This window comes from Urocitellus parryii, chromosome 15 (genome assembly GCF_045843805.1).
Source record: "Urocitellus parryii isolate mUroPar1 chromosome 15, mUroPar1.hap1, whole genome shotgun sequence".
NCBI lineage: Eukaryota > Metazoa > Chordata > Mammalia > Rodentia > Sciuridae > Urocitellus > Urocitellus parryii.
Genome location: NC_135545.1, coordinates 7776963 through 7794218, shown reverse-complemented (window position 1 = coordinate 7794218; position 17256 = coordinate 7776963). Strand labels below are relative to the sequence as shown.

Sequence of the window (17256 nt, the reverse complement as noted above, 5' to 3'; positions counted from 1 at the left end):
TGGGGCTGGGTTGTGGAGGGGAGGATCTTCACACTTCACCACCAACCTTCCTTCCACGCTCCTGTTCCACATCGCAGTGTTTGGAATAAACCATGTTTTTATGCCACCTCAGTCCAAGCCTGAGCTCTGTATCTGTCCCTTAGTCCCCCTTAACTTCTCTGGAGAAAACAAACTGAGAAATGTCCCACAGGGGAAGGGGAGACAGAATCAGAACAGACTCTGAAGGGACGTGGAGAAAAACCCAGGAAAAGGAGGTGGGAAAAGAACTGAGGAGAAAGAGGTCGAGAGTGGGCCAGGGCAGAGAGAGCCCTCAAAAGAGTGGTGAGAAAAATCCGGTATAGAGAAACATTTCAGGATCAAACTCAGGGTCCCATTTCCTATGGCCACAAGCAACAAGGCTTGCTAGATTCATAATGCCCTGCTCAGGCAAGCACGGAGAGTCTTATCACATCCCAGCCAATCCCCACCCTTGTATGCTGTTAATCTCACCAATGAGAATCTATTTCTAACATTTCATTACGCCAATTAACCAAACTGCTGGTACCGATAGGCGATAAAGAGAGCCAACGCATTTGTAATAGCTGCCTCCAGAGGGTGGACTTTCTGAGTAAGTGCTCGCTGACCAGAGCTGCAGTGTAAACGCCTGGTTAGGCAATTGACTGTCCCTAGAGGGTAGATTTAACCGACTAACTTACACATAATATCCAGCCTGTCTACACTAGAGACTTTTGAAATAAATTACAGCCATCATAACGGGGAGAGAAGAAGAAACCGGCTTTATGGGTCCTCAGGGAGCAGAAACTCAGTCACCCTGCCAGTAAGTGCTCGAGTTTGCATAGATGAATAATTAATTAAGTGGAAAGACAGCCCTGGGAATGAAAGGTGGAAGATGGAGGCGGGTTCGGAACTCTAGTAAATGGGGGTTGGGGGGCGGCCTCCTGTAAAACTACAACTCCCACGAGCCTTTGCCATCGCCACGGGAAAGGCGCCCTAGGTCACGCGGAACTCAGTTTTTCCTTAGCAGCGGAGTCCTCTCCTGGGGCTCGGACTCTGCGTGTTAGTTATGGGTCTCTCAAGGCTCCGCTCCCTCTAATTGGTGGTCCGCGAGGTTTCCAGGGCAACCGCGCAGTGGGCGGATCTTAGAAGGTAGGAAGCGAGACCCGGAAGTGACGCTCTTACCTCGCGACGGCCGCGAGAAGGGTGGAAGATGGCTGCGCGCAAGGGAAGGCGTCGCACGTGTGAGACTGGGGAACCCATGGAGGCCGAATCCCGGGACGCAGGTACTGAGGGACCGCCCCAGGTCTACCTGCCCGGCCGGGGACCGCCGCTGCGCGAAGGAGAGGAGCTGGTCATGGATGAGGAGGCTTATGTGCTGTACCACCGTGCACAGACTGGTAGGACTGAGGGCTCGGACTCCTGCGTCTTGAGGAAGGGACTGTTCCTGAGCATTAAACTGGGGCTGGGGTTGTGGCTCAGCGGTAGAACGCTTGCCTAGTATGTGTGACGCCATAGGTTCGATTCTCAGCTCCACATACAAATAAGTAAAATAATTCATCAACAACTAATAAAAATATTTTTTTAAAAAAGGGGGCTGGGGAGATAGCTCATTTGGTAGAGTGCTTGCCTTGCATGCACAGGTCTCCAGGTTCGAACTTCAGCACCACCAAAAAAAAAAAAAAAAAAAAAAAAAAAACCTAGAATAGATGCCCAGAAAAAGAAAGCTGGTCGGGAGGCTGAGACAGGAAGACCGCCAATTCGAAGCCAGCGTCAGCAACAGCGCTAAACAACTCAATGAGACCCTGTCTCTAAATAAAATACAAAAATAGGCTGGGGATGAGCCACATCCCCAGCCTATTTGCTCTTGAGTTCAATCCCTGGTACCAAAAAAAAAAAAAGAAAGTAAGCTGGGTTTAGGAGAGGTTATGTCACACAGGAGATGGTTGGTCCCTGAGGAAGGTGGAGGCTGAGATTGTCCTATCCTAAATCCTCTTTCCTTCTATCCCCAGGTGCCCCCTGTCTCAGCTTCGACATAGTGCGAGATCACCTGGGAGACAACCGGACAGAGCTTCCTCTTACACTTTACCTGTGTGCGGGGACCCAGGCGGAGACTTCCCAGAGCAACAGGTGAGTGAGATCCGTGGCTTTCTTTCCTGGGAGCAAGGGTCTGAGCTTCCACATACAGCTTCCTTCCTCAGGACCAAGGAGTTAGGGTTTCTGCCTCACTGGGACCCAAGAGTCTTGAGTTTCCAGCTTCCTTTTTGCCCTCTTTGTTTTGTTTTTTTGTTTGTTTTTGTACCAGGAATTGAACCCAGAGGCACTTAACCACTGAGCCACATCCCAGCCTTTTTTTTTTTTTTCTTCATCTTATTTAGAGACAGGGTTTCACTGAATTGCTGAGACTGGCTTTCAATTCATGATCCCCCTGCCTCACCCTCCCTGCTGGCATGACAGGCTTCCAGCCCTTTGCTGTAATTCTTGACATTCACTAACATCTTGATATTGACTGCCTGACTCATCCCATACCTCCTCCAGACTGATGATACTTCGAATGCACAATCTGCATGGGACTAAATCCCCATCCTCAGAGGACAGTGATGATGATGAGGAGGAAGATGAAGAGGATGAAGAGGATGAAGAAGAGCGGAAGCCTCAGCTGGAGCTGGCCATGGTACCTCACTATGGTGGCATCAACCGAGTTCGGGTAAGGATAGTCCCAGTAATCTACTTTGCGTTCTCTGAGGATGTCAAACCCCACCATGTGCACAGATTTTTTGGGCACCTCCTCATGCCCTTCAACTTTTAGAAAAGTACTTGGCATGTGACTTTGTAATTGTCATGTGCTAGGTACTGTTTTATATTATGGTATTATTTATTGTATCTTTTGCTTTCCTTATATGTAAAATGGTAAGAATTATAAAATTTAGCCTATTGAACTGATGTGAGGATAAAATGAAATAATGTATAGTGCCCTGGAAGAGCATCTGTTTTTAATGTGTGATATTTTTTGTTAAGTGATTACCGAGATGTGGTTTTGGGATTTAGAAGTTTGTTTGCTTCACCGTTAAAAATCTTGTGATCAAATAGGTGCACAAATAAAATGAGATAGTACACTATGCTATGCTTCAGGTACTATCCTAAATGTTGAGTTTTTTTTTTTTTTTTTTTTTTTTTTAATGGGTAAGCTGAAGTTTTCTAGTACACTCTAACAATGTTAAACACCTTTTGCAACTTCTTCCCTCCCACCTCCCTCAACCCATAAATGTTGAGCATCTCTGGCCCTGTGAACTTATATGCCAGTGGGGAAAGGAATAAGAAGAAGTTGATACCTGTGTAGTTTGTCATAAGGTGCTAAGTTTTGTGGAGAAGAATTTCAGTTAAGCAGGATAAGGGGGGTAGTGTTTCTGGTGTAGCGTTGCTATTTTAAAGAGCATAATTAAGAGTATTTAATGAGCAGGTACCCTTTGAATAGACCCCCAGGAAGTAAAGGAGTGAGCCCATGATGTCTGTTACAACAGATTTGCAAGCAAAATTTGCAGTAGAGTGTCAGCAGGAGAGGCCTAGAGAACAGGTTGGGAGTGTGCTTTTTTAGTGTAGCCAGCATGAGTATTGGATATGAGAAAGAAGAAGCCAGGAGTCCTGAAGCTTTGGGCCTGGGATGGAGAGCACTTGAGGGAGTAGGCTGCAGTTGGTGGAAGAGGAAAGAGGTCAGGGTTAGGGGGTGCTGGAAATCAGGTGCAAAAGGACTTGGTTTTGTCATGTTTGATAGCTTTCAAGGGAAGCTGGGGAGACCAGGATATCTGGAATAGAGTGGTTGGGAGATGGTTGCAAGATCTGGAGGAGGGGCACAGAGGATAAAGATGGTTTAGGCCATTAATAGGACTTGGATTTCAGGCTGGGCACAGGGGCACATACCTGTAATCCCAGTAACTCTGGAGGGTAAGATAGAAGGATGGTTTGAAGTCAGCCTTGGCAACTTAGTGAGGCTCTTTCTCAAAATAACAAGGGCTAGAAGTATAGCTCTGGTAGAGCAGGCCTGGATTCAATCCCTAGTACCACCCAAATGATTAAAAAAAAAAAAAAGAAAAAGAGGACTTAGGCTTCTACTTGGGAAAAATTGGAAACCATTGGAGGCTTAGAGCAGAGAATGACAGAATCTCACATTTGTTTTAAAAGGCTCCCTCTGACTGCTGTAGAGTCTAAAGGTTGAGGGCTAGAGAAAGCTGTTAGAGTAATTCAAGGGAAAGATGAAATCACTAGAGAGTGAGTGTCAACAATAGAGGTCAAGAGAACAGGTTGGGAGTGTGCTTTTTTAGTGTAGCCAGTATGAGTATTGGATATGAGAAAGAAGAAACCAGGAGTCCTGAAGCTTTGGGCTTGAGATGGAGAGCACTTGGGGGAATAGGCTGCAGCTGGTGGAAGAGGAAAGAGGTCAGGGTTAGGGGGTGCTGGAAGCCTTGAGGCTGGATGATATCTCCCAGTGAGCAAACACACAGGGTCAAAATGATCTGAGGACTGACCCCTGTGATCCCTCAGCATTGGGAAGATGAAGAAGAGCGGAAGCCTCAGCTGGAGCTGGCCATGGTGCCTCACGGTGGCAGCATCAGCCTAGTTTGGTCCATTGTGGCCCCAGCAGAGTCTGATCGCGCTCCTAAAGCGGGCGGGAGTTAGCCAGCCACAATTCCCAGGCGTCTCAGAGCTTTGTGCTCTCACCCACACTACCTACCTCTGCTATAGTCTGGGGAGTTGATCCAGTTACAAACTGGTCTTGCAGGTTGTGATCTCTTTCCCACAAAGGTTTTGGGGAGTTAGTAGTGCCAACCCTGGGGTATCTGGGGAACTCTAGTTCTGAATCTCAGGGCTGCTGGGAGCTTGTGGTTCCACCCTGAGCCTCCTATTCTCTATTTCATGCACCCCTCTCCCGAAGGTATCGTGGCTGGGTGAAGAACCTGTGGCTGGAGTGTGGTCAGAGAAGGGCCAGGTGGAGGTGTTTGCACTGCGGCGGCTTCTGCAGGTAGTAGATGACCCCCAGGCCATGGCAGTCTTCCTCCGGGATGAGCAGGCCCGAGTGAAGCCTATCTTTACCTTTGCTGGCCACATGGGTGAGGGCTTTGCCCTGGACTGGTCTTCCCGGGTACCTGGTGAGTCCTGGGGTTTTCACATGGTTTGGGGAGGTGTGAGGGAACAAGGTCCACAGCAGGAGGGGGTAGTTAGACTCCAATGAGGGCAGGGAGCTGTGGACAGGTGGGGTGAGGTAGTTTCCTGACTCCCCCAGGTCGCTTGCTGACTGGTGACTGTCAGAAGAATATTCACCTCTGGACACCTTCAGATGGTGGTTCCTGGCATGTGGACCAGCGGCCATTTGTGGGCCACACACGCTCCGTGGAGGACCTGCAGTGGTCCCCAACTGAGGATACGGTGAGGGAGGACTTGGGGGCTTAGATGCCTGGGATGATATGGGGCAGGATAGGGACCTGGAGTCCGTGGGAGGAGGGGACTGAACTGGGGTCTGAGAGATTCTGTTTGTAGGCTAAGCCCTAATCAGGGGCGTATGGAAAGACAGTAGCTGGTAGATGAGTTCCTGTCTTCAGGAAGGGTTGGAGGTACATCTGAGCACTCAGAATTATTCTACTTGTTCAGGTGTTTGCCTCCTGCTCCGCTGATGCCTCCATTCGCATTTGGGACATCCGGGCTGCCCCTGGCAAGGCCTGCATGCTCACCACAGCCAGTGCCCATGATGGGGATGTCAACGTCATCAGCTGGAGTCGCCGGGAGCCCTTTCTGCTCAGTGGTGGGGATGATGGGGCCCTCAAGGTCTGGGACCTGCGGCAGTTCAAGGTATTTTCCCAGAAATCACCAGGATCTGTAGGTTTTTCCCTCCTAAAATAGTCCAGTCCAGCCTCTTTTGGCGGGGGCAGGATGTACCAGATTGAACCCAGCAGCGCTTAACCACTGAGCCACATCCCCAGCCCATCTTTTTATTTTATTTTTTACTTAGAGACACAGTCTCACCAAGTTCCCAAGGCTGGCTTTCAGGAGTTGTGGGTTGTGTTTTAGTAGATTTTACAGCATTGGGGTCCGCCTCACTCATTGCAGGAGAGGAAACCGGGCAATGAAAGGACAGGAGCAGAAGTGATGTCACAGCTAAACGTTGACTTTGTAGATCTAAGAGGCCCCCTAGGCAGGAGAAACCGCAGCATCTGATGTCCCTCTAGATGGAGCCAGGGCGTCACCTGTCTGTCCTTCCTGCACCACCACATCGTAATTCTTTTTCCCCTTCAACTTAATCAACTCTGTAGAATCACTCTAGGGAAGCTTCCAGGCCAGCAGGCCCAGAGCCATTAATGGACCAGTCCCAGCTAGTGAGATGCCCGTTCCAGCAGCACCTCTGCCCAACACAGGTGCTGTCATCCTTTGATGACTGCCTGGAGCTTTGGAGAGCTGTGCTACTGCCCTATTGAGGCCTTGGCCTTGACCAGTGAGGACAGCACTAGGAAACACCCCTCCTTTATGGGAAGGGGAAATGAGGCAGTCGAGGGGTGGGCAGGGGCAGTGCTCTGGTATCCCAGAGCTGAGAAATGCTTTGCAGATGAAGCCACAGCCCCTGGGACTGCTGCTGTCCTTTGTGCCATCTACCTTTTGTGGGCTTGGGGCTTAAGGGTAAACACCATGTGTGAACTCTGATGCTCAGGCTGAAGTGTTCAAAGCCCTTGACTCCCATCTTTTCTTGCAGTCTGGCTCCCCAGTGGCCACTTTCAAGCAGCATGTGGCCCCTGTGACCTCTGTTGAGTGGCACCCCCAGGACAGCGGGGTCTTCGCAGCCTCAGGTGCAGACAACCAGATCACACAGTGGGACCTGGCTGTGGAGCGGGACCCTGAGGCAGGCGACGTGGAGGCTGACCCTGGGCTGGCGTCCCTCCCGCAGCAGCTGCTGTTCGTACACCAGGGTGAGACAGACCTGAAGGAGCTGCACTGGCACCCGCAGTGCCCGGGGGTCCTGGTCAGCACCGCTCTGTCTGGCTTCACCGTATTCCGCACCATCAGCGTCTGAGGCAACCCCACGGCTTCCAGCCCTGCCTTTTACCTGGGAACTGAAGCTGAAGTTGGTTTGCCTGGAAGGGGTTCATTCAGGTCTCTTGAGTAGCCTCCCAAAAGAAGGGCTTAGTTTAACTGGCCCATGGAGCAGAAAAGATGGATTCTGCTCCCTTGAAGGACTTGGTTTGACCCTGGCTCTGTGAAGCCATGCCACCAAAGATGATTCCAGCAAAGACCTCCACCAATCAGAGCACTTGATTAGCCAACTATGGCTTGAATATGGAATTCTTGTCGGCTTTGTCACCTGGCTTGACCCTTTGACCTCTGCCCCAGGACCTAGTTTTGACTATTGGTCTCCCCCAGGGACTTCAAGGGCTTTACCTTGGCTGGACCAACTTTGAGGTATGGGCTCCTCTGGTGGAATTTGGTTCTGTACCTTGTCTTCACCTTGTCTTCTAGCCAGCTGGGTTTGGCCAGGAATTTCCAGTGAGGGGGTCTGTAGGGAGCCCTCTCCTCCCTGAGCTGAGGGCTGGTACTGTTGGGGGAGGAAGATCAAAGAGGCAATAAAAGACCCAAATGAGGACTGAAGTGCTGTTGAGAAATTGGTCCTTCTAGCCCCATCCCTGTGAGGAGACTGAAGTGGCTGGAGAGGCCAAAGGTGGCACCCAGTTTTCCTAGGCTGCTGTGCTGGTCCTCCCGCCCAGCAGCTGCTGGAGGAGGCCGTAGGATGACACTGCTCCCTGCAGTCCTACCCTCACCCCCTGGGTGCTGTTCAGTTCTGCTTCCCCTGAGTTTTATTAATCTGCAACTCACTCTGGATGGGTGAAAGTGTCTTATAAATGCTTTGCCACTTACTATAGCTTCATGCTGGGAGGAGGGGGGCAAGGAAGCCACCACTTCTGTCTCCTTCACCTCATTACTTCTTTGTGTTCCCTAAACTGCTGTACTCCCTCCCCATCTTTCCATGTCTCCTTGCTCCAACTGCTGCCTCCCTGCCCCCCACCCATTCTTGGCTACCGTCTCCTTTCCAGCCTGCCTGGGCTGCAGCCCAGCTACCCTGCCTGGCCAGCCTCCCTGGCCCCCCCTCTGCAGCTCTGAGCTGGCCTCGCTCCCGCCCCCTCTACCCAGTCCTCTGATCTGCTGTGGACTCAGGTTGGGTGCCCAGCTCAGGCCCTGGAGGCTGAGAACAGACCGCAGCCCCTCAGCCCAGGCAGAGGAGCCCCCAGCACAGGGCATGGGGGTGGGCCGCCTTCCCAGGTATGTGCCTTCATGCAAGGTTGGGCCTGAGAGCCAACACCCCCACCCCTCCCCCACGCCCCATGCCTCCCCACCATCTCAAGGGTGCTCCAGCCCGGGAGAACCTCCCCACCCTACAGTCCACCCTTGGTTCCTGCCTTCTCACCACTCCGTCCTGTCAGGCAGCCCCTCCTTGCCCATCTCTCTCTGTTTCTTAAGACACGATCTCCATACTCTTTTCCCCAATTGCTGTTGTCTGCCTGCCTCTTTCTGTCCCTGCTCCCTTTGGGTCTTTGACCCTCTCTCTGTCCCTCTCCGACTCAGCCCCCTCTTTGAGTTTCTGCACCTTGTCTGGGTCGGTCTGTCTCAGGGCTCCTTCTCAATGCTCTTTCCTGCCCGGCTCTGATTCTGCTGCTCTGTCTGCCCTCAGCCCCACACTCCTTGCTGTCAGTCTCTGCTCGTCAACTTGCTGTCCAGACCCCATTCGTTGGGGGAAATGGGGGGAGACTCCTTGGTTTCAGGGGAAGGCTGAAGGTGTGTGTACATTTGTGGGGGACAAGCTAGTACCCAAGGGCGGGGCCTCTTAGCCCCAGATTAAACAGTGACTTTGACACGAAGTTGAAGCACCTTAAGCCCTGTCTCCTTTATATGGAAACATTAAGCTGCTCTCGTGGGTCAGGTGGAGGATTGGGGGGGGAGCTTTGGGCTCAGGATTTCTTTCTCCCATCCTGCCTTTGCAGGGGGAGGAGGGGAACGTGGTGTCCTGAGCCTGAGTCGCATTCACCATCCTGGGAGCTGGGCCATGTTGGCTGCAGACAGGGCCCCCTGGAGGTGAAGGTCCCCAGCGTCCCTGTGAGATGGACATAGTCAGATCTGCCCCACAGGGTGAGGTGGCATCACAGGATTGAAGAACAGACTCTTGGGCAGAAAGACTCAGGACCCAAAGCAGCTTCCCACCCCTGCAGCCTGTGGCCCAGCAGAGCCTTGGTCCTCACTAACTCTGCTCCTTGGCTGTGAAATGAGATAATGAACTTGACCTCCCAGCATCCTGAGCAGTCAAGGTGAGCCATGGGGGCTGTCAGTGGGCGGGCTGTAGACATCCCTTGTAAGTGCCCAGGAAGCTGGCCATGGTGTGTGGCTGGGACTTGGGCACTTCAGAGGCCTGGGTGGGAATCTAGATTTTGGCCCCTTTCTGGCAGAGGGACCTGAGACAAGGAGTCAAAAAAAAAAAAAAAAAGCCGGAGGGGGACTAGTGCAGGGAGGATTTTCTGGGCTTGAGATCGCTGCACATGGAGATGGCATGGCGTGTCGTGGACCCTGCAGATCTGCGTTTTAGGCAACTCTGTGAGTCTGCTTCCCCTTTCCAGGAGATCAGTCTCTGATGCTGAGGCGGCGACAGGTTGGGACACATTGTGGGCACTGGAGGCAGCCCAGCCCCATCCACTCTGGCTGACCAAGTGGATCCTGGAGGCCAGGAGGAGGGGGACGTGATGTCCTAATGAGGCCATGCAGAGCTCTGGGAGGCAGGGGGATCTTGCTAGCAAACAGACAGTCCTCAGATGGAGTGTCCCAGGCTAAGACACCCATGGGGATCCCCAGAGACTGGCCCTTTTGGCCTACAGCTTGGTACAGGGGTGCTGGATAAATGTTTGTGGAAATGTGTAGGAATTGTTTAGCCCCTGGTAGCCCTTGTCCCAGCCACACCAGCTACTAGTTAACCTTGCAGTTGCTGAAGGGTATGAGGTATGCCTGCCTGTGCTCAGCCCGCCTCTCCTGCCCTCTGCCCTGCTGGGCTGTGGGGATTCCCTTCATTTCCTGGAGGAGAGAGCTGGGGCTGACGTGCAGCTGACTTTTCAAAAGTCCTAGGTCTTTAGACCCCTCTTCCTTTCAGCTGAGAGTCCATTCCACAGACGAAGAACTTGAGAAAAGAAGCCAGGGATTTGAGGTACATGAGGGGTCAGCAACTGACCCGGTATCAGGCCTTGGATCTTTAGGATGGGGGAGGTACTTCCTGGCGGATGAAGTCCTAATTTCTCTATTTTACAATGAACTCGACAAACCCAGAGAGATTTGCCCCAGATCAGAAAGTCATAGCCGCACTAGTCTGTTCATGTGGGAACAGCTCCACTGGTATGTGACTCACATGCCACACCTTGCCCCACACTTGTGTGGTGTGCTTAGTAGATTCACAGGTGCACAGCTGTCACCCCTAAGTAATTTTTAGAATATTTTCATCACCCCCAAAGAAATCCCATGTCCTCTGTCATGTCATAATCTCCCATTTCCCCAGAATGAGGCACCTATTATCTATTTATTTATTTATTTATTTTTGTTGTAGATGAACACAATACCTTTATTTTATTATATTTTTCAATGTGGTGCTGATAATCCAACCCAGTGCCCCACGTGTACCAGGCAAGTTGTTTACCACTGAGCCACAACCCCAGCCCCTCAGTGTGCTTTATTAATTTATAGCCTTGTCTGTTTTGGACATCTTAAATACAGCCATCCTCGGCATCCACGGGATTTGTTCCAGGATTCCCTCTGATACCATCGTCCTCAGATGCCCAAGTGCCTTGTATAAAATGGTGTACTATCTGCATACAACCTGCACACATCCTCCCGGGTACTTAAAATCATCTCTAGGTTCACAATGTTATGTGGTATTGCGTAGAGAATAATGACAAGGAAGAGAAAATTTTTGCCTGTATGTATTCAGTACAGAGGAAATGTTTTTCCTGATATATTCTATCTAATTTTGATTGAATTCGTGGATGCAGAAGCCGTGGTTACAGAGGGCTGACTATAAATGGAGGCCATACATGGCCTTGGCAGTTGGCTCCTCTCAGAATGTTCTCAAGGTTCATCCTTATTGTTGCATGTATCTCATTTCTTTTTATTGTCAAGTACTGTTCTTTGGAGGAACATACCACGTTTTTAATCCATTCATGAGATGCTTTTATGAATGGTGCTACTAGGAGCATTTGTGTGCAAGCTTTTGTGTGAACATTTGTTTTCATTTTTCTTGGGTACACAGATACCTAGGAGTGGCATTGTTGGGTCACAACGTAACTCTTTGTTCAGTCACTTAAGGATCTGCCAGACGGGTTTCCACAGGAGCTGCACAACTTGACATTCCCACCAGCAGCGTATGAGGGTGACAGTTTGTCTACATTCTCACCAACACTTGTTATTTTATTTTAGTGTTTTTAATAACCATCTTAGGTTTATGGAGTATCTCATTGTGTGGGAAGCTGTTTCTACTTACTTTTTTATTTTTATTTTTTAATGCTGAGGATTGAACCCAGGGTCTCAAGAATGTGAAGCACACATTTTCCCACTGGGTTAATTACATTCCTGGCTTTATTGTGGGGGGTTTGTGTTTTGTTTTGGTACTGGGGATTGAACCCAGGGGTGCTTTACCTTGAGCCATATTCTAGCTCTTTTTTTTTTTTTTTTGCAATTTGAGAGACAGGGTCTCACTGAGTTGCTTAGGGTCTCCCTGAGTTGCTGAGGCAGGTTTGGAAGTTATGATCCTCCTGCCTCAGTCTCCTCCTGCCTGAATCAATAGGATTATTTGCTGTGGTAATTTGTGCTTCTCTAATGGCTAAGTAACTTTCCCTGTGCTTTTTGGCATTCATATATCATTGGAGAAATTATACAGATCCTTTGCCCACTTTTATATTGGATAATTTGTCTCTGCAAATATTGCAACTCAGTGCTGGACATTTTAAAGCAGATACATGATTTGCAACTATTTTCTCCCATTGGTTTGTTTCACTTTCTTGAAGTGTTCTTTAAAGCACAAGTTTCTCATGTATCTATTTTTCCCTTTGTTGCTTGTGCTTTCCAAGACTGTTTTTGAGCAACAGCTGACCTCAGAGCCCAGCTCATCTCTTCATGCTGAGAATAGAGCTCAGCCTCTGAGGGGTGCAGACTGGGGAGCTAGTCTGCTGCATTCAAATCCCAGCTCACTTTGGTGAGATTATGGGCAAGTTATTTCAGCTTCCTGTACCCAGTTTCCTCTCTGTAAAATGGGCATAATATCTACTTCAAAAGTTTTCTGTGGGGCTAAGTATATACATAAAGTGCTTACAACAGTGTCTAAGTCATATAAATTTTAGTATGATTCTTATAACAAAATTATATAAATTCAGTATGGAATAAATGTCTGCTACAATTGTGGTTGTTGCTGTTGTCACCACACAAGTATCACCTACAGCATCACCGTCATCTTTGTTGCTGAACTTGTCAAACATGGACATTGCGTTCTGCTTTGCCAAGTGAGGCCTCGGAGGCCCAACAGAGCGCATGCCGGCCCTCGAGCCCACCGATTCCTGGCACCCTGACGGTTCTTGCCTGTTTCTTATCCCCGCAGATTCGGAACGCCTGCCCCGCACTAGGCCAAGTGGAGGGGGTCCCCCCGCCCAATGGGCCTGGCCAGGGCCCTGCGCCGCCTCAGAGGCGTCCAGGAGTCGGGGGACAGCCGGGCAGCTGATGAAGAGGAGGCCGGGCCAGCGCTGTGCGGCAACGGGTGGGCGCCGGCACAGTCCCCGGTGGGCCCACGCCGAGGCCGCTTCGTCAAAAAGGACGGGCACTGCAACGTGCGCTTCGTGAACCTGGGCGGCCAGGGCGCGCGCTACCTGAGCGACCTGTTCACCACGTGCGTGGACGTGCGCTGGCGCTGGATGTGCCTGTTCTTCTCCTGCTCCTTCCTGGGCTCCTGGCTGCTCTTCGGCCTGGCCTTCTGGCTCATCGCATCACTGCATGGTGACCTGGCCGCCCCTCCGCCCCCGGCCCCCTGCTTCTCGCAGGTGGCTAGCTTCCTGGCCGCCTTCCTCTTTGCTCTGGAAACGCAGACATCCATCGGCTACGGCGTGCGCAGCGTCACCGAGGAGTGCCCGGCTGCTGTGGCCGCCGTGGTGCTACAGTGCATCGCTGGCTGCGTGCTCGACGCGTTTGTCGTGGGTGCCGTCATGGCCAAGATGGCCAAGCCCAAGAAGCGCAACGAGACCCTCGTCTTCAGCGAGAACGCTGTGGTGGCCCTTCGGGACCACCGCCTCTGCCTCATGTGGCGTGTGGGCAACCTGCGCCGCAGCCACCTGGTGGAAGCCCATGTGCGGGCCCAGCTGCTGCAGGTGCGCCCTGGAAGATGAGGGCCCTGGGGGTTGCAGAGTCCAAGGTCCCAGGAACAGGGATGCCAGGGCCTGCAGGGGCGGGGACTGTGATGCCCAGTGGTGATAGCTTTTCCTAAAGGTCTAGGAAAACCAGACAGAACCTGAGACAAAGAGCTTCCGGAGAGCCAAGTCAGGGGCACACGCCTGTAATCCCAGACACTCCGGAGACCGAGGCAGGAGGACCCCGTTCAAAGCCAATCTGGGCAACCTTGAGAGACCCTGTTTCAAAAGGGCTGGTAGCTCGGTAGTAGAGCAACCTTGGGTCAACCCCGGTACCACCAAAAAAGAGCTCAGGACAGGCCAACTGTGGGAAGTCTATCCCTGAGCATCCAGGCTCAGGACTCCAGTTCCCAGAAGCCTTGGGGCAGGGGAAATGCCCCGATGGAGTGGTCTGAGGAGAAATCTGTTTTCTGTGGGTGGTGGGGATTCCATGGTTCAGGTTACAATTCCCAGTAGACAGTAGCATGGGTGGTTTATGACTTAGGGCAAGTCCCCTGGGTTTGTGCAGTGGTATGCAGGTTACCTGCAACTGACAGCTGCGGAGTTGGGGGACATTCTCAGGAAGCGCTCTTGAATCTGCAACAAGACAGTTACCACTCACATCAGCCCCTGGGTGGCAGCTTTCTCACAGGGCCTTTGTCTTTCCAGAATTGTGGTCAAGTTGCTCAAACATCCCTGTTCCTCATAAACTATGCCTTTGCCCCACTAGGGATACTTAATATTTTCCCCTATGGTATTAGGGATTGAACCCAGAGGCAACTTACCACTGAGCTACATCCCAAGACCTTTTTTTTAAAAGTTCAACAATCTCACTAAGTTGCTGAGGCCATCTTCAAACTTCCCATCCTCCTGCTGCCACCTTCCCAGTCACTGGGATTACAGCTGTACACCATTGCGCCCAGCCCACATAGAGACACTTAAGAATTCTGGACTGAGGCTGGACTTGGGGTGAGAGCAGGGATAGATGTTGAAGGGAACTGTAATTCCCAGAGGCCTCTGGTGCTCTCAGGTAGTTGCAAGAAAAGAGGTTCCCACCTCCCTTCTGGGTGTCCTGCCTGGCAGTTTGAGACACTAGGATTCATGACCAGGAGGAACACTGCCTCTTCAGAAATCTGTAGGACAGTGACGTGACGGGGGAGGTGGTGTGAACCCAGTGGTAGATGGGTAAATTACCAGTATTGACCCCACAACAGTGGTGTTGGACAGTTGGTAATAAGGACAGCCTGGGGGCTACCCGAAGCAACAGTGGCATATAGAATGTTGGACCCAGATCGTCCTATCCCTCTCCTGTGATAGCGGTTTATCTTTATCTGGTCCCATATTGAAGCCATTTTTTTCTATTCTCCTCCTCCTCCAATCCCTGGTTGGATGTCTCTGGTTTTGGCTGTCTGGCTAATTTCTGTTCTGCCACTGTCGCTCTCTCCCTTTCTCTCTTTCTCTTCCTCTGTCCTCCTCCCTCTTTGAATGTCTGTCCTCTCTTACTCTGGGTCTCTGTCTCCTCTCCCCTTTTTCTGAACCCTCATCCTTCTCTCCCTGGGTCTCTGGACTCCTCTGAGGCTTCGTCCCCCTCCCTCTGGATCCATGTTCACCCCCTGTTTCTCGCCCCTGCTGGGCTTTGCTCTTTTCTCTCTGTCTCCCTGCTCCTGCCCTCTGTCTTTGGCTCCTTGCCTTTTCCTGCAGCCCCGAGTGACCCCGGAGGGTGAGTACATCCCGCTGGACCACCAGGATGTGGATGTGGGCTTTGACGGAGGCACCGATCGCATCTTCCTCGTGTCCCCCATCACCATCGTGCATGAGATCGACTCTGCTAGTCCTCTGTATGAGCTGGGACGGGCCGAGCTGGCCCGGGCTGACTTCGAGCTAGTGGTCATCCTCGAGGGCATGGTTGAGGCCACAGCCATGACCACACAGTGTCGCTCATCTTACCTCCCTGGTGAGCTACTCTGGGGCCATCGTTTTGAGCCAGTCCTCTTCCAGCGTGGCTCCCAATATGAGGTCGACTATCGCCACTTCCATCGCACCTATGAGGTCCCAGGGACACCTGTCTGCAGCGCCAAGGAGCTGGACGAACGGGCAGAACAGGCTTCCCACAGCCCCAAGTCTAGCTTCCCTGGCTCTCTGGCTGCATTTTGTTATGAAAATGAACTTGCTCTGAGCTGCTGCCAGGAGGAGGAGGAGGAAGAGGAGGCCAAGGAGGGGCCTGGGGAAGAGACAGAAGATGGAGCTGCCAGCCCCCGAGTTCTTACACCAACCCTGGCACTGACCCTGCCCCCATGATACAAGCTGATGTCCCTTTCCCCACCTGTGCCCCCTTTCTGTGGAGAGGTTGGGCCCTCTTACTGGGATGTGGGCACGTGTTTCCCAAGACCAACAGGCCTACTGGTTAAATCATTAGCTGGTGAGGTTCTGCCATGTCTAGTGGGCCCACCACAGACATGCTACCGGACCTTAATTCCTCTGCTTATGTGTTCCCTCCAGGGACCCCTTCATGAGCCCAATTCTTGAGTCTTACCAGAGCTGAAGGATCCAGAAATTCTGAACCCAAAGGGCAAGGACTGGTGGTTCTAGAGTCCTCTACAAGATTGGGCTAGTTGTTGAACAGGGTCAGAAGTCAATGGGATAGACTGCCTCTGGGAAGTTGGCAGTTCAAGAGCTGTAGGTCTGGGGTGACCTAAGAGTCAAGAGACTACTGCTTCTTGACTCAGCCAACTGAGAAGCAAGTCATTTTTCTGGATCACCTCAGGAGGGAAGGTTGCGGGATCCTCCAGGTACTCAATCTCCATTGACCAAAGGAAAAGAAGGCAACTTCATGTCAAGAAAAGACCCTATGATTCGAGAAAGCCTGGGAGTTAAGGTTCTGTGAATCTCTGTTGACCATAGAGGCAAAAACTGGTGATTCTAGAACAAGTTGACCTAGAGAGTTGAACTACTCCAGATGCAGAGTGATGTGTCTAGAATGCATGAAACAATGATGAGTCTGTGGCTTTAGAAGGACCAAAGTGACCGACTGGGAGTTCTTGGTGTTATAAAACTCCAGACCGTTGGTTTTAGAGCATTCAGCTGAGGGATAAGCACTGCTTGTAAATGTTGTTTCTGTTTGAAGTGCCCTTCTAGAATGTCCAAAGGAGTTGGGATTCTGTGGCTCTCAGTTGATCACGGAGTCAAGGAAGGAGTGGTGGTCTAGATGTTTGCCATTTGCTGGTCCAAGATTGCCTAATATAGTTGAGAACCTCGATGATCCTAGTTAACTTCTTGTGGTTCTGTAGTGCCAAAAAGGAATTACAGTTCCGGGGATCCAGAGTATCCTTCCCCAAAGCCTGGAGGTTCTGATTACCTCCAGACAGACTGCTGGTACTTCTAGGAAGAGGACTCAGGACTTGCTAAGTAGCATTTCTGGTATCTCCCAGCAGGTGAGGGTTTGGGTGAGACCTGGATGTCGCAGGCCTAATTAGTGGTCAAGGGAAGGGGAAAGTCCAAGACTCTGGGATACTACACCTAATGATGTGTCTCTGTTTCTTAAAGATGTTATACATATGTGTATTATATATGTACATATATATATATATAAATAATATAAACAACAGATATCAATCTAGTTTCCCCCTGGTTTCTATGGCAAGGTTAGAAATTGAGGCCAAGTTAATTAGAATGGAATCCTTTTCAAGGATCCAGGAAGTTTCCCTGTAAATCCCAATTTATTGTGTGATTTTGGGAAAATCATATCCCTCTTTTCTTCAGTTTCCCCATCTGTGAAAATGGGGCATTGGAACCTGAAGTCCTCCAAGAGCCTTTCCAGCAGGATGACTCTTTC

At 51.0% G+C, this 17256-nt stretch overlaps 2 protein-coding genes across 4 annotated transcripts; both read left to right on the top strand.

Annotated features, from left to right (window-relative positions):
• Positions 1 to 657: 657 nt before the first annotated feature.
• Grwd1 (glutamate rich WD repeat containing 1) lies at positions 658 to 7616 on the top strand. Of its 2 annotated transcripts, XM_026406308.2 has the most exons (8): positions 658 to 817; positions 1200 to 1394; positions 2007 to 2124; positions 2533 to 2701; positions 4925 to 5138; positions 5273 to 5415; positions 5638 to 5835; positions 6731 to 7616. In XM_026406308.2, exons 2-8 carry the CDS (start codon positions 1208 to 1210, stop codon positions 7046 to 7048), a joined length of 1347 nt encoding a protein of 448 aa, XP_026262093.1. In that variant the 5' UTR covers positions 658 to 817; positions 1200 to 1207; the 3' UTR covers positions 7049 to 7616. The 2 variants fall into 2 exon arrangements, with proteins under 2 accessions (XP_026262093.1, XP_026262092.1); XM_026406307.2 differs by lacking the exon at positions 658 to 817 and having other exon boundaries at positions 926 to 1394.
• A 92-nt stretch (positions 7617 to 7708) lies between these two features.
• On the top strand, positions 7709 to 16957 carry Kcnj14 (potassium inwardly rectifying channel subfamily J member 14). Of its 2 annotated transcripts, XM_026406309.2 has the most exons (4): positions 7709 to 8289; positions 9009 to 9329; positions 12647 to 13406; positions 15126 to 16957. In XM_026406309.2, the coding sequence occupies exons 3-4, from the start codon at positions 12699 to 12701 to the stop codon at positions 15720 to 15722; spliced, it is 1305 nt and encodes a 434-aa protein (XP_026262094.2). In that variant the 5' UTR covers positions 7709 to 8289; positions 9009 to 9329; positions 12647 to 12698; the 3' UTR covers positions 15723 to 16957. The 2 variants fall into 2 exon arrangements, with proteins under 2 accessions (XP_026262094.2, XP_026262096.2); XM_026406311.2 differs by lacking the exon at positions 9009 to 9329.
• The last annotated feature ends 299 nt before the right edge of the window (positions 16958 to 17256 follow it).